Here is a 12,460-nt window from a genome sequence, read left to right as displayed (position 1 = left end):
CTACCTTTAATTATGTTACTTTGAAACCAGTGGTTCTCAAACATTTTCATGTCAAGGACATCCAAATTAATATGTATTTGTCCTGGAGGACCCCATCTGAAAATATTTTGTTCCAGGGACCCTCATACAAGATTTGTGTTGTTAGAAAAATATGTTTTTATAATAGTGATCCAGTCGCTTCTTTTGGGCTCGTTGTCATATACCTGGTTGCTCGTTCCTCTCCCAAAACCTGGCAACACCGTCCGGGTCACATGCTTACCAGTCAGCCAGCCTGGTCAGCTGACACACAGCCCATCGCTTCTCCTTCTCCATAGATTCTCCTCCATCGAAGCAGAGCGGCGTTGAAAACTCGTCGTTTTCGTGGCGTTTCCTGGGGGGCCTGATTGGCGTCAGTTGCCAACATTGAGCCGAACAACACGCAGAGACACAGACATATCGTGTAGATAATAAACATAGATAGATGCTTCTCGAGTGGATGATGAACGGACACGCTATCCTCTACACCGGGGTCACTCTGGCCTTCTGGAGCACCATCCTGATCGTCGGTAAGATCATCACGAATTGATTAAACACGCGTGGGAAAGTGATCGGAATCCATTCACACATGAACTAAAGGACGTGTTGAGTAGATGACCGTTTATATGTTCGTCGTTTCATTCATTGATTCCGTGGCGTGAATGAACGGTGAACGATCTACCTGACGGTTGTGTTGTGGGGCCTGGCTAAACCCCGGAACGACTAACTTACTGGTTTTATGGACTCATGTAATGCCATAATAACATATAACGTTTAATTTAATGTTATATAACGCATTTGTTTTTATTAATTGAAGTTTGATATTGTAATCGGCGAAATGATTCAGTGTTTTTTATTGGCTCCTGTCTTTTTAAACATTGTGATCATGCTGAAAGTTGAACATGAATTATAGATCAATGTAAATGTCAGTTCCGATCAGGCTTGATCGATAATATTTGTATTTGCGGGTGAATTAAATGTTACAATAGTAGTTAAAAGGAACTGCCAATGTTAACTGTAATGTCTGAATGTTGCATTGTGGTGTTCAGTGTGCACGCCGGGAATTAGACGCATCCCGAGCCTGCAGTGGAACGTACATAACAACATAGAACGTTTGTTTATTTGACTGCTTTAGTTGTAGAGATGACACATTATGCTATACATTAGACCCCTATAACTCTGAGAGTGTACAAATGGAACCAAACGGGTTCCATTTGTACACACACAGAGTCACAGACTCTGGAAGTGTCCATTTGGAACCCCCTCAAGTCAGCCTGAGGGTCCCTGGGCCCCACTTTGAGAACCACTGCATTAGATCTGTACAATTACGTCAATTAGCCATAGCATTGATCAAGCCTGCAAGCTAAGCTATATAACTGCAACTGTGCTCAACTGATTGGTGACACTGAAGCACTCTCAAAATAGGAACTGCAGCAGCTCTCATGTGAGAGTGAGCTATCACACACAGGCTACAGTTTTGTACTAGCAAAAACGTGGGTTAATTGTTAATTGAAGTAGGCTATATGTCATGAAATGATGCATCTTAAACCCTCAAGGTTGATATTTTTTTTACGCAGAGCTGTGGTATTCCAAGTGTGATTTCTACTGATCAAATATACTAAATCATCTCTTTCTCCTTTTAGGTATTTGCTATACGATTTTTGACCTAGGGTTCCGCTTTGATGTGGCATGGTAAGTTCTCCTTGTGTGAAATTGTGATGTGTGATGTAGGATATATTATGTACAGCTTTTCTTTTGGATGTAGTTGTTGGGATTCCAGAAATAACCAGGCATCCAGCAGTTGCAGATGGAATAGGATATTATATATTGTTCATATTTATTATCTATATTACAGGTTGAAATATTTTTTACACCATGTTTTTGGCCCTGGCTAGTCCCTGGCTTGATCCAGTAGAGGATAAAGCAGAAGTGAAACACCTTTTAGGATATGTAGTAATGTCACAATACTGTTTCATTCTGAACAGTTTTTAATAGATCGTTTTGATGTAAATCTGTTCTGTTCATTTTATTCAATGCACCACCCTTTTTTGCACTATAAAAGTAAATCACCAGCCCATCTCAGTTTCCTATCTGAACCTTTATCCCATGTGATAAGACGTCATAACTGCTCTACATGTTGCCATACATCCTCAAGTTGGGGCTTATAACAACTAGAAGATGTCTGTTTCAAGTCTATTAAGCTGGTGTAGATGGTATATATATATGGTTAGCTGAATAAAACACTTCAGTGTAATGGCATACATATGGCATAAATGCAGCATAGTAGCCTCAACAGTCACCTTTCACAATAAGGATTGTGCCCTAAAGCACAGTACTCCTTTTTACGATGTTACCTGCACCTGACATTGTAACAGCCCTTCCTTTTGACAACATTCTCGGTGTCCTCAAATGACAGATCAGATACTGCACTTGTGTTTCAGTAATGTAATGTGGTTTCTGTTATTATTATTGGTATACATTTTTCTTCTAGCAAGTGTTTGAAATAACTTCCCTAATTTCAGAGTTACTTATCACACAACCTTAAAGGCCTAGCCTTTTTGTGTAAATATATCATCTAATAAACGTGGTGGATTTTCAAGTTAAAATGTATGCAATGCCTTGAACTTGGTAATTAGCCCTTGAAGTGTAAGTGTATTGTTTGCTCAAATGTTGCCTAAACCAAGTTGTCCTTCCTCAGATTGTTATTTATTTTTTACTATAGATAGCATATATGACATCATACTATATGACCAAAGCCTCATATTATGACACCAGAGCCTAAATACTGCCTCCCATAATGCTGTAGAACTGTTTTCTCATGTTGTTATACTATAATATACCACTACTCTGGTGCTCCATAAAACACTTAAATGACAGGATTGCTTCTTAACCGTGTTTGTCTCTTTTCTCAGGTTCCTGCTCGAGACCTCTCCTTTTATGTGGGCCAACCTGGGCATTGGTCTGGCCATCTCACTGTCTGTGGTGGGGGCTGCCTGGTGAGTACTTGGTTTTTTGAGTGTCACTTTGGAAGTGAACTTGTATGCAAAAGATCAACACTTAATTCTTGGCAAAACCTTGGCAGCCCCATAGATTTTGCTGTAGAACCTGCATGGACAAATAATTCTAGGAACACGTTGTGAGTTTAATGCTAGTTTCATACCAGCGCCGTGAACCATGGGAAATTGGACACAGCTTTTCCAGATATTAAAAGAACAGTTTCCTCATTCTGTAAATGCTCAGAGCAGAACACAGATTGTGGAAGTGGAAAGTCTTTGGTAATGCAGGAACTCCCATCTGCCATGGATAAAGTGATGATGTGGTTACTTTTGATGTATTGGAAATACCAGGACAGACGGTCCATAAAAACCTGTCATTATCCTGAAACTGTTGTACATAATGCCAAAGAGATGTATTGAATTAATGTTCTTTAAGATTTTTAGATGAGGATGCTATTTGCATGAGGGTCAGGTGCTCATTTTCTGTGTTTTGCGATTCCAGGGGAATCTACATCACCGGTTCCAGCATCATCGGTGGTGGTGTGAAGGCTCCACGAATCAAAACTAAGAATTTGGTCAGGTAGGTCTCTCATGTTAAACAACACACTTAGTGCATATTGTCTCTGTCGGGTGGAAACCTCATATGCATAACCTCAAACTGTTACCCAAGACGGAAATAGCAAGACCCACCATCTCCGGTTTACTTCCGGTATCTGTGTGAAGTGGGTGGACACCTTTTTTAGGAGACGGGGAGCTTCTGAACCATTCTTTTGCTCCATGGTCACTGAACTAAATATTGGACCAGATCGTCACAAGCCACACAATTTTCCAAACATTTTGAAACTATAATGGCTTTTTTCAGAGAGACGCATCAGGAGAAAATCAACTTTATTATTGACCTTTCTCTGTCCCAGCAACACACACTTGCGGGATCTAGCACCAGTAAAAAGAGAAACATTGGACGTTGGCGAGATTTGCCGTCAGACGCCGGCGCCCACTTAGGAGACCATTTGTAGTGGCTCCAATTGGGATGGCGTATCTTCCTAAATTAACAATCTTTGCTGTTACCTTTCAGGATTCAAATTCAAGAACAGAAAGTAGTAGATCTACAAGCTTGAAACGCGTCGCTCCGCACCGCGTTTCGCATGTGCAGATTTGCGTTTGTGTGATGCTGTAGTATGATCAAGTAGGGAATTCATTTACAAAAAAACACAAAAAGTTAGAATATGGAGATAAGAGGTTTCTGCCTGACAGCAACTATATTTGCGTGCTGCAAATTATCATCAGGAGATTCAGGACCGTAAAATTCTGTACTGCCACCTGTTTTCAACTTGAGCAGCGTATTTCTCTAGTCGCAGTGAGTTACTTTGAATGTACTGTCGCTATTTAAAGGGATATTTCACTTTCAAAAAAACGTTTGGTCATTTTATCCTCCACTCAGGCTTTTGTGAGACCCCCAGACAGTTTTTAAGTTGCTTGATTCAGCATTTAGATATTTGATATTAATTTGATCAGACACGCCCCCTTCCTATACAAACTCATTATAACTTAAAACTTCAATTTTAACATGTTAGATTCATCAAAAACACCCGTCCTTGATTCTGGTGACTCATCCTGCCCTCCTAATACGTGAGGGGGCCGTGTTTTTTCGATTACTTTTTTCATTTATTTTATTGATTTTCTTTATTTTATTTTCCAAAAAGAATATTGAAAATAAATGAAAAAAGTGATTGAAAAAACACGGTCTCCTCACGTATTAGAAGGCCAATATCAGTCACCAGAACCAAGGACGGGTGTTTCCGATGAATCTAACATGGTTAAAATGGAGTTTGAAGTTACAATGGGTTTGTATAGGAAGGGGGCTTCTGTGGCCTAATGTATATCGTTGCTGTCGGGCAGAAACCTTGTAACTCTGTAAATTAAAGCCCTAATTAGTCATACTACAGTGTCACACAAAAGCAGCAAAAATAGCAGATCTGATCTGCAAGCTCACAACGCCTCACAATGCAAATTTATTGTTGAATTGTCTTTAAAGGGAAAGTGGATAAGTGTGTCTGTGTGTGTTATAAATATTTGGACATAACAAGGCAGCAGCTCTATCAATCTGGAGGTCTTTGAAATGGAAAATGTTGAGAATGACTGAGTTAAGCTATATCTTTCCTCCAACGTGGCTTTACTTTGTACCCTGGCTCGCCATAGCTATTTTAAAGGCTTGCATGGACCTCTGTCAGAGGAGACAGATAAGGGAGAAACCTTTTGACATTTTTGACTATTGACTACATAATATGACATGCCCAAAATAGGGATGCCTGGTTGAAAATAGTTAAAGGATGAGGCCGGCGTAATATTCTTTTTATATAGCGTATGAAATTTCAAGACTACAAAAATGGATTTCACCTACCGTACTTAGTAGTGTGGAAAGTCTTGCCAAAACAAATATAGCTGATAACTGGGAATTATACATCTCCATGTTGTCAAAAAAACCTGTTCAAACAAGTCCCAGAGCTTGTAATGTTGTACATAATAATGTAAGTTTTCCTGGAACAACTTAATGAAACGACTGCGTTTTCAGTCTCCATCCCTGCACATGCTCATTGCCATGCTTATATCCTGCAAGCTTTTACAGAGTTATTGCATAATGTTGTAACACATACAGTATAGGTGGTCGTTTCTGTCTGCTTCTATGGTGCAGCTAAAATGGAATTGGAGCCTGAAATCTGTACGATATGGTGGTTAACTGCCATTTGTCCGAGATGTTAAATCACAGATGCAGCCTTTGCTGCCACCAGCCATGATAAATCATCCGTAGCGGGCCATGTGTGTACATTAACATTGTCTCCTCCCACATTTTTGCTGTCCCAACATAAAAGCGGCCTAAAATACCTATGCATCAAACACGCATATTTCATAGCTACTGCTTTTCTGTCACTTGGCCAGCTTTGGTGTGACACCTTAGTAAATATGGATGAACGCTATTCATCTCGATGCCATCTGTTTTCACTCTGTCTGGTTTTTCTGCTGAAAAATAGTCATACATCCTCCATCCCAGACAGTGGTACGGCCACCTTTTACGCTATGCGGTGGCCTTTTGGTCATTTCTCAGTTTGAATGTCAAAAGGCGGTGCCTATTTTAGGGAGGATAGTGAGAACATACCCCAAAAAGTCTTGAAAATCCCTCAGTTTCAGGGCTCTTAGTGTATAGAGGTCATGTGATTGTATGTCTTGCAGGCCAATATAGCCATACCTTTTCAAACAAAAATAAATCTGCAATTTGGTAACGGGTGAAGTTGTTCCTCAGGCTCCATCACATAATAACTATAATAACGCTTTACATCAATACAATGTAGGCGTGTAGATCTGTCACAATAATTACAGAATCGCCTGTTCGAAGTTATTTTGCATAATCGTCAGAATCTGTATAAATTATTCTGTTGAAAAATAGCAAAAATACAAAATGATTAAATTCATATATACTGTTTTGGGAATGGTACAATATTTATTTTTGATTATTGATACCAGTCACTTACAGTTATTTCTGTATACAGTTAAGTTATTTGTCATATCTGCCCTGTGCAGGTTTTGTTTACAAACCCTAAAAGGCAGAAGAAATGTAATTCTTATTTATATGTTCCAATGTTCAGTGCCAGAAACGCAATTAAATCGTTGATCACAGTTATTTGTGTATATGTTTGACAATTGTCAACAAAATGTCCTTGTGACAACCCTAACCACATGCCCTGGTCCTTTTCTCTCTCCCTAGTATTATCTTCTGTGAGGCTGTTGCCATCTATGGGATCATCATGGCTATTGTTATAAGCAACATGGCAGAGGTAAGCATGGCAGCCTTCTAATTGATGTCATTATATATCGTTGCTTTCGGGCAGAAACCTCTTATCACTGTATTTTAACTTTTTGTGTTTTTTCGTAAATTAATGCCCTACTTGATCATACAGCGTCGCATAAAAGTATTAAAAGTAGCAGATCTGCAAGCTCGAAACGCTATTTTTGAAATCCTGAAAAGTAACATTTTGGGACAGTTTCCACCCATCAGATGATATAAAGACTTGCATTTTGTTTGCCCTTTTTTGTTTAGGTTAGGGAGAAGGAACTTACTAACTTACTTAGCCTTTCTGGTGTCCTTTGATTTAATTGGGTGATTAAACCCATCTCTCTTTGCAGAATTTCAGTGGAACTACCCCTGAGACCATTGGGGCAAGGAACTACCAAGCTGGTAAGAAAACGGTTATCCACTGCAATAAAAGGAGGGCAAAATAATTTGTTTTAATCAGCTAGACTTATGTAGTTACTTTAGCCAGTTACATATTTAAATGTAAAACGGTTGTCCGATTGTTTGAATGTAGTAGCAACGACTCAATACAATCTTTAATTTAATGCAATCTTATGACATTTTGAATCTCAGCAGCCCTGATTTGTTTGATCGACTGGTAGTAATTGATTTGACTCTGTGTCTCATTAATTGGCCGCTGTCCTTTCAGGGTACTCCATGTTTGGCGCTGGTTTGACGGTGGGCTTCTCCAACCTTTTCTGCGGCATCTGCGTGGGCATTGTTGGCAGCGGGGCAGCCCTGGCTGATGCCCAGAATGCCAGCCTCTTTGTAAAGATCCTCATTGTGGAAATCTTTGGCAGCGCCATTGGCCTTTTTGGCGTCATTGTAGCCATCCTGCAGGTGACTGACATGAGCTGTACTATTTTAGTTTTTTCCCTTTTTCTCTTGTTTTTTTATTTTTATTTTTTTGTCTATTCTGAGCATAAGTAAGATTTTGTGTTTAGGTGTGTTTTGTTAGTTTCTTCCCATACTCTTTTTAATTGGTGTGTGTCAGACTTCCACCTGACAGCTTGAGATAAGGATATCCATTCTCTCCTCAGAATTACAGGGACATTGTGTCTGAAAGCATAAATAGTCTAGGTTTCACTGTTTGATACTTTTGTGTAATAACCATGTGTCTCATTTCTTCCAGACATCGAAAGTAAAGATGGGAGACTAGAAGTTTATATCCAAATCAAGAAGATTTACAGAAGACATCCTGCTGGAAAATAAGATGGACTATTGTGTAAATACATCGTAAATTATTTAAATGTATTTTTTTGTTTTTGTCGGTGATTGTTTTTAACCATCACTTGTTGAAGAGTGGCACACCCAGGTTAAGTCTTTCAGAACAGTTGTGGAGTCAAACGAAATGCAGAAATTTAAACCAGCAGCTTTTTTTTTATACTTCCATTCTACCAACAGTTCTTTTACATCTCACAAGCCAAATGAGTAATCAAATGCTTCCTTGTCCCCACAAACAGTTAGGGTTTATAAATTGATTAGTTTGTGCTTGAAATGACCACTATATCATAATGCCATGTTACTTCAGTCAGTGCTGCCAGACAGATCATTGTAGGTCTTACAGGGCTCTTGCTGTTATGTACAGTTGTCATATAAAAACTCCAGCTCATTGCTCACAGTAAACGGCTGTAAATCCTTAATGAAAATGATCAACATTGTATGTAAGTAATGGTTACAAGAAATTACAGTGACTCCCACTAGGTTTTCTCTCCCGTTTTCTCTTCGTCATGAATGGCAGGTGAATACATTATCATCTGTAGATGAACACAAGTGAATTTGAAGAAAAATGCAATCAGATATTCACCTCCTAACTGCATTTGCCTTTAATTACATCTACATTGTTTTTGTTTTGTTTTACATGTTTGTTTCATACATTAATTTGTGTGTGATTGACACTCTTCACAAGTGATTGGTTAAAAATGTGAATAGAAATAGAATATTTGAAAATATTTGTGTGCGTGCGTATATAGGATGTTTGTGTGTGTGTGCTTTTGTTTGTTTTTTTGTTTTTCCTGTGAAGCATGAGGGTGTTAACCATACTATGTACAATAGCCTGGTCTGTCAAATTTGCCGTTTGATTTTTGTTTTGTTTTGTTGTTGAAAACAAGTGGTCCTTATCCACACAGTGGCCCGTGTACAGTATTGATCAAAGCTGGCTTAAGCCACAAAATGGCTTTTTAAGAAAGGAACTGTGGTTGAGCCTTTATCTGCGAATAGGATGACCATGGGCAAAATCAACATCCTGGCTGTCTCAGGTCTCTGTCCCTCATTCTAAAGTCCTTGGTGTCGGGTGGGAACATTTCATGTCCAAATAATTTTCCTTATATTTGAAAATAGCAAAATAGTTAAAATAGCTGAGCTTGTAGATCTGCTATTTTCACTATTGCGCTACACTCTTGTATGATGTAAAGCATCAATTTACGGAAAAAAATAAGGTGAAATATGGACATAGGAGTTCTTTGTCTGACGGCAACAAAGTGATTCATCAGAGGGAGAACACATTGAAATTAGGTTTAGTAACTGTATTAATTAGTACATGGTTAGCTACACAGTCAAATCCTTTGATTTCATTTTATAAATGTAAACGCACATGGTTGCATTCGTTCACAAGTTAAATTAGCACTTCTATCATTACAGAATCAAACTGCTTTACGAGTGGTGACGTTTCTAAGTCTTGTGCAAGGATATGTTTCCCCCACTTTTCTTTTTGTTATAATTGTTTGAATGTACATGAGTACACTACAGGAGTGGTGTTTCAACTTAAGTGGTGGTTATGTCTGAACCATGTCACTTTTTGTTTACTAACATTCCTAAATTGACCAAATTTTGTGTGTAGAACAGAGGCATCCAACCTGGTCTTCGGAGGGCTTTTAAGTTGAGTGGGAAGAATCTTTAGCCATTGTCAAAATTATGTTTCACTTTTGTTCTTTTTTTTTTTCATTCACCACATTAACCCTGTTATGCCTATTTCGGGAAAAACGTCAGTTTTTCAACATGTTTTTGTTTTTTAAATAGATGTACAAGCTGACAACATCTTCTGAGCTTGTAGATCAGTTATTTTAACTCTTTGACATACAACCAAGTATAGGGTTTAGTGGTTATGCTTAGAGGTCCCGCCCATGTAAATTGGCCAGATATGACCCATTCTCCATAATCTCTGAGCTAAATGTCGAGTATTTTACATAAGTATCTAAGCGTCAACATGTTTAGGTTGTGTTAGCTGAAAAGGGAACCAATGTTTCTGGCCTCTACGATGAATAATCAGGAAGTATCCCTTTGCAGAGTAGTGCACACTTGAATGCAGCACCCAACTTCCTGTTTGGTGGCAAGGCCATGATGAATCCTAATACCTTTGTAACACTCGACTAGGTTGGTATCCTCTTAACACACGACTTGTGATGCATCATTCCACAGACCATGGCTGAGTATAAATCATCTCAAATGTATCCTTGTGACGCTCCCCCACCCCCTATCTCTTTGTCAAGGGAAAGACAAAAGGTTCATATATATATATAGTTTGGGCTTGGTTTCCCCAAAGCATCTTTGCAGGACGATTGGCCGTGTTCAATATCTATTATTCACAACCAAACTCAAGAATGAACAACTAGATGGTTTTGGTGAAACTGCTGTGAATGCAGCCTTTGTCCTAGGTTTCAGTGACCGTGATTGGTACCTATGTACAGTATATGTTGATGTGATGGAGATTATAAAAATACTCATTGTTTCGACATGGTGTATTATAATGAGAAAAATCTATCACTCCGTGGGCTTCTCAACTGTCCTTGGGGGAAAATAAATAAAAATGTTCCAGTCAAGAAAGGTTGTGGTATTTTCTTGCTTTTCAACGTATTTGCTCTGGAGAGTAATGTTCACCTCCTGAAGTATAATGCTAAATAATGAGGTTGTGGCTGGTAGGTCTGTACTCTGAACCCTGTCTTTTATACCTTGATTTGACCACAGACAAATGATCAATCTGCAGATCACTTCATATAATCTTCTAGCCTGGTACCCCCCCCCCCCCCCCCCTCCTTCCGGAAATCTCATTTGTATTTGATTTCAGGAAATCAAATTCAAATGAGATTTCCGGAGGGAGGGGTTTACCAGGTTAATAATCTTCAGCCTGTAGTGATTGATTATTTGCACTAGATGGAGCAGTATAGACGTTACTTTAGGAAACTATCTCATGGCAAATCTTATCTTTGCATGAATACATAAATAGATAACCGAATAGGTTCCAGATTGCAGGAAACACGCTTTTGATATTAATCTGATGTTAATCTAAGATGTGACTGAGCAACAGTGATGTCCTTGCAGACATACATTGTAACTTATTTGTACTTATTTTAGTACTTTTTAGGATAATTTAACAGCAGCTGCAAACCTTGAACCTTGAAATGCTTTGTGATGAGACAAAATTCAAGCATTCATGGTTGAAAAACTGATGATTCGATTGTTTTTATGACATTCCTCTACTTTAGAAAGTAGAAACTACATATATTTTTTAAGCGTATCTCTATATTGTAGTATTGCTACTTAAAATCTGTACTTCTTCCACCACTGGTCTTGGTAATGTGTTTATCTTGCTTAATGTTTGGTGTAAACTTGTCCTGGTGTAATTTCAGTAATATGATATCATGGGCTGATATATTACCACACAAATGGTGCTTCGGATTGGAATAGGATGTTACAAGTGTGGGTACCAGTGTTTTGAACTGATACAAAGGAAACTCAATTCAGATATACACCACTAGAGGGGGCTAAATAACAGAGCAAATCAGTCATGTTGGCCTATAATCTGTCTGTCTGTCTGTCTGTCTGTCTGTCTGTCTGTCTGTCTGTCTGTCTGTCTGTCTGTCTGTCTGTCTGTCTGTCTGTCTGTCTGTCTGTAAATTGTTTTCAAACTCCGCTGGCACTCATTCAATTTCAGTTAATTTTACATTTGGCATGAACTACTTCTATCTTCTAACCCATCAACAATACAAATCAATACAAAGTAACAGTACAAAAATAATCAAACATGACCACAATTATTATTACCCAGGCTTATTCAATCTCATATATGAATAATTATAAGATTATATCAATTTAAACGAATCCTAGATTATATGGGTGTGGAATGGCTATTGATTATGATTTTTGTCGTGTGATGATGATGATGATGATGATGATGATGATGATGATGATGATGATGATGATGATGATGAAGACTGAGGGTGTCCATTTATCCATTTGCCTCTGACTCTAAACTCTCTCAGTCTGTGTGTGTACAAATATAACAAACAAACGTTCCCTTGCGGGTCCATTTGGTCACATTTTGCACACTCTCAGACTCAGAGTTAGGATCTCAGTGTTCCATAATAACTACCATTTCTACCGGAGCTCCCTTCGCTTCGTGTCAGAGGAGTAAAAACCTCATACGCTTAATTTGGACCATCCGGGCTTCCGTAGGCATCAGGAGAAAGGGACCTGCTATGAGAAGCATCTCTCATCTGCTTCCACAGCAGCATCCAGACCATCAACACCGCGGAACCGCCGATCATGTAGACTAAAACACCAGCGCGGGTCGAGAACGTTCAAAACTGGATTTTGTTCGCCTTTT

General features: G+C 38.8%; 1 protein-coding gene across 1 annotated transcript; it reads left to right on the top strand.

Annotated features, from left to right (window-relative positions):
- Positions 1 to 285: 285 nt before the first annotated feature.
- Positions 286 to 10,680, top strand: atp6v0b (ATPase H+ transporting V0 subunit b). The gene is made up of 8 exons (XM_080439000.1): positions 286 to 545; positions 1,659 to 1,707; positions 2,928 to 3,011; positions 3,514 to 3,591; positions 6,772 to 6,841; positions 7,191 to 7,242; positions 7,508 to 7,698; positions 7,991 to 10,680. Exons 1-8 carry the CDS (start codon positions 461 to 463, stop codon positions 8,015 to 8,017), a joined length of 636 nt encoding a protein of 211 aa, XP_080295126.1. The 5' UTR covers positions 286 to 460; the 3' UTR covers positions 8,018 to 10,680.
- The last annotated feature ends 1,780 nt before the right edge of the window (positions 10,681 to 12,460 follow it).

Source organism: Gymnoscopelus braueri (genome assembly GCF_963280865.1).
Source record: "Gymnoscopelus braueri genome assembly, chromosome: 10".
Taxonomy (NCBI): domain Eukaryota; kingdom Metazoa; phylum Chordata; class Actinopteri; order Myctophiformes; family Myctophidae; genus Gymnoscopelus; species Gymnoscopelus braueri.
The sequence above is the reverse complement of the archived record's forward strand: the minus strand, read 5'-3'. Positions and strand labels throughout refer to the sequence as shown.

Excerpts from the sequence above, each read along its gene's own strand:
- atp6v0b (XM_080439000.1), top strand. The coding sequence starts at position 461 with ATGCTTCTCGAGTGGATGATGAACGGACACGCTATCCTCTACACCGGG. Across the intron at positions 546-1,658 it reads GAGCACCATCCTGATCGTCG|GTATTTGCTATACGATTTTT; the intron begins GTAAGATCATCA and ends TTCTCCTTTTAG. Across the intron at positions 7,243-7,507 it reads GGCAAGGAACTACCAAGCTG|GGTACTCCATGTTTGGCGCT; the intron begins GTAAGAAAACGG and ends CTGTCCTTTCAG.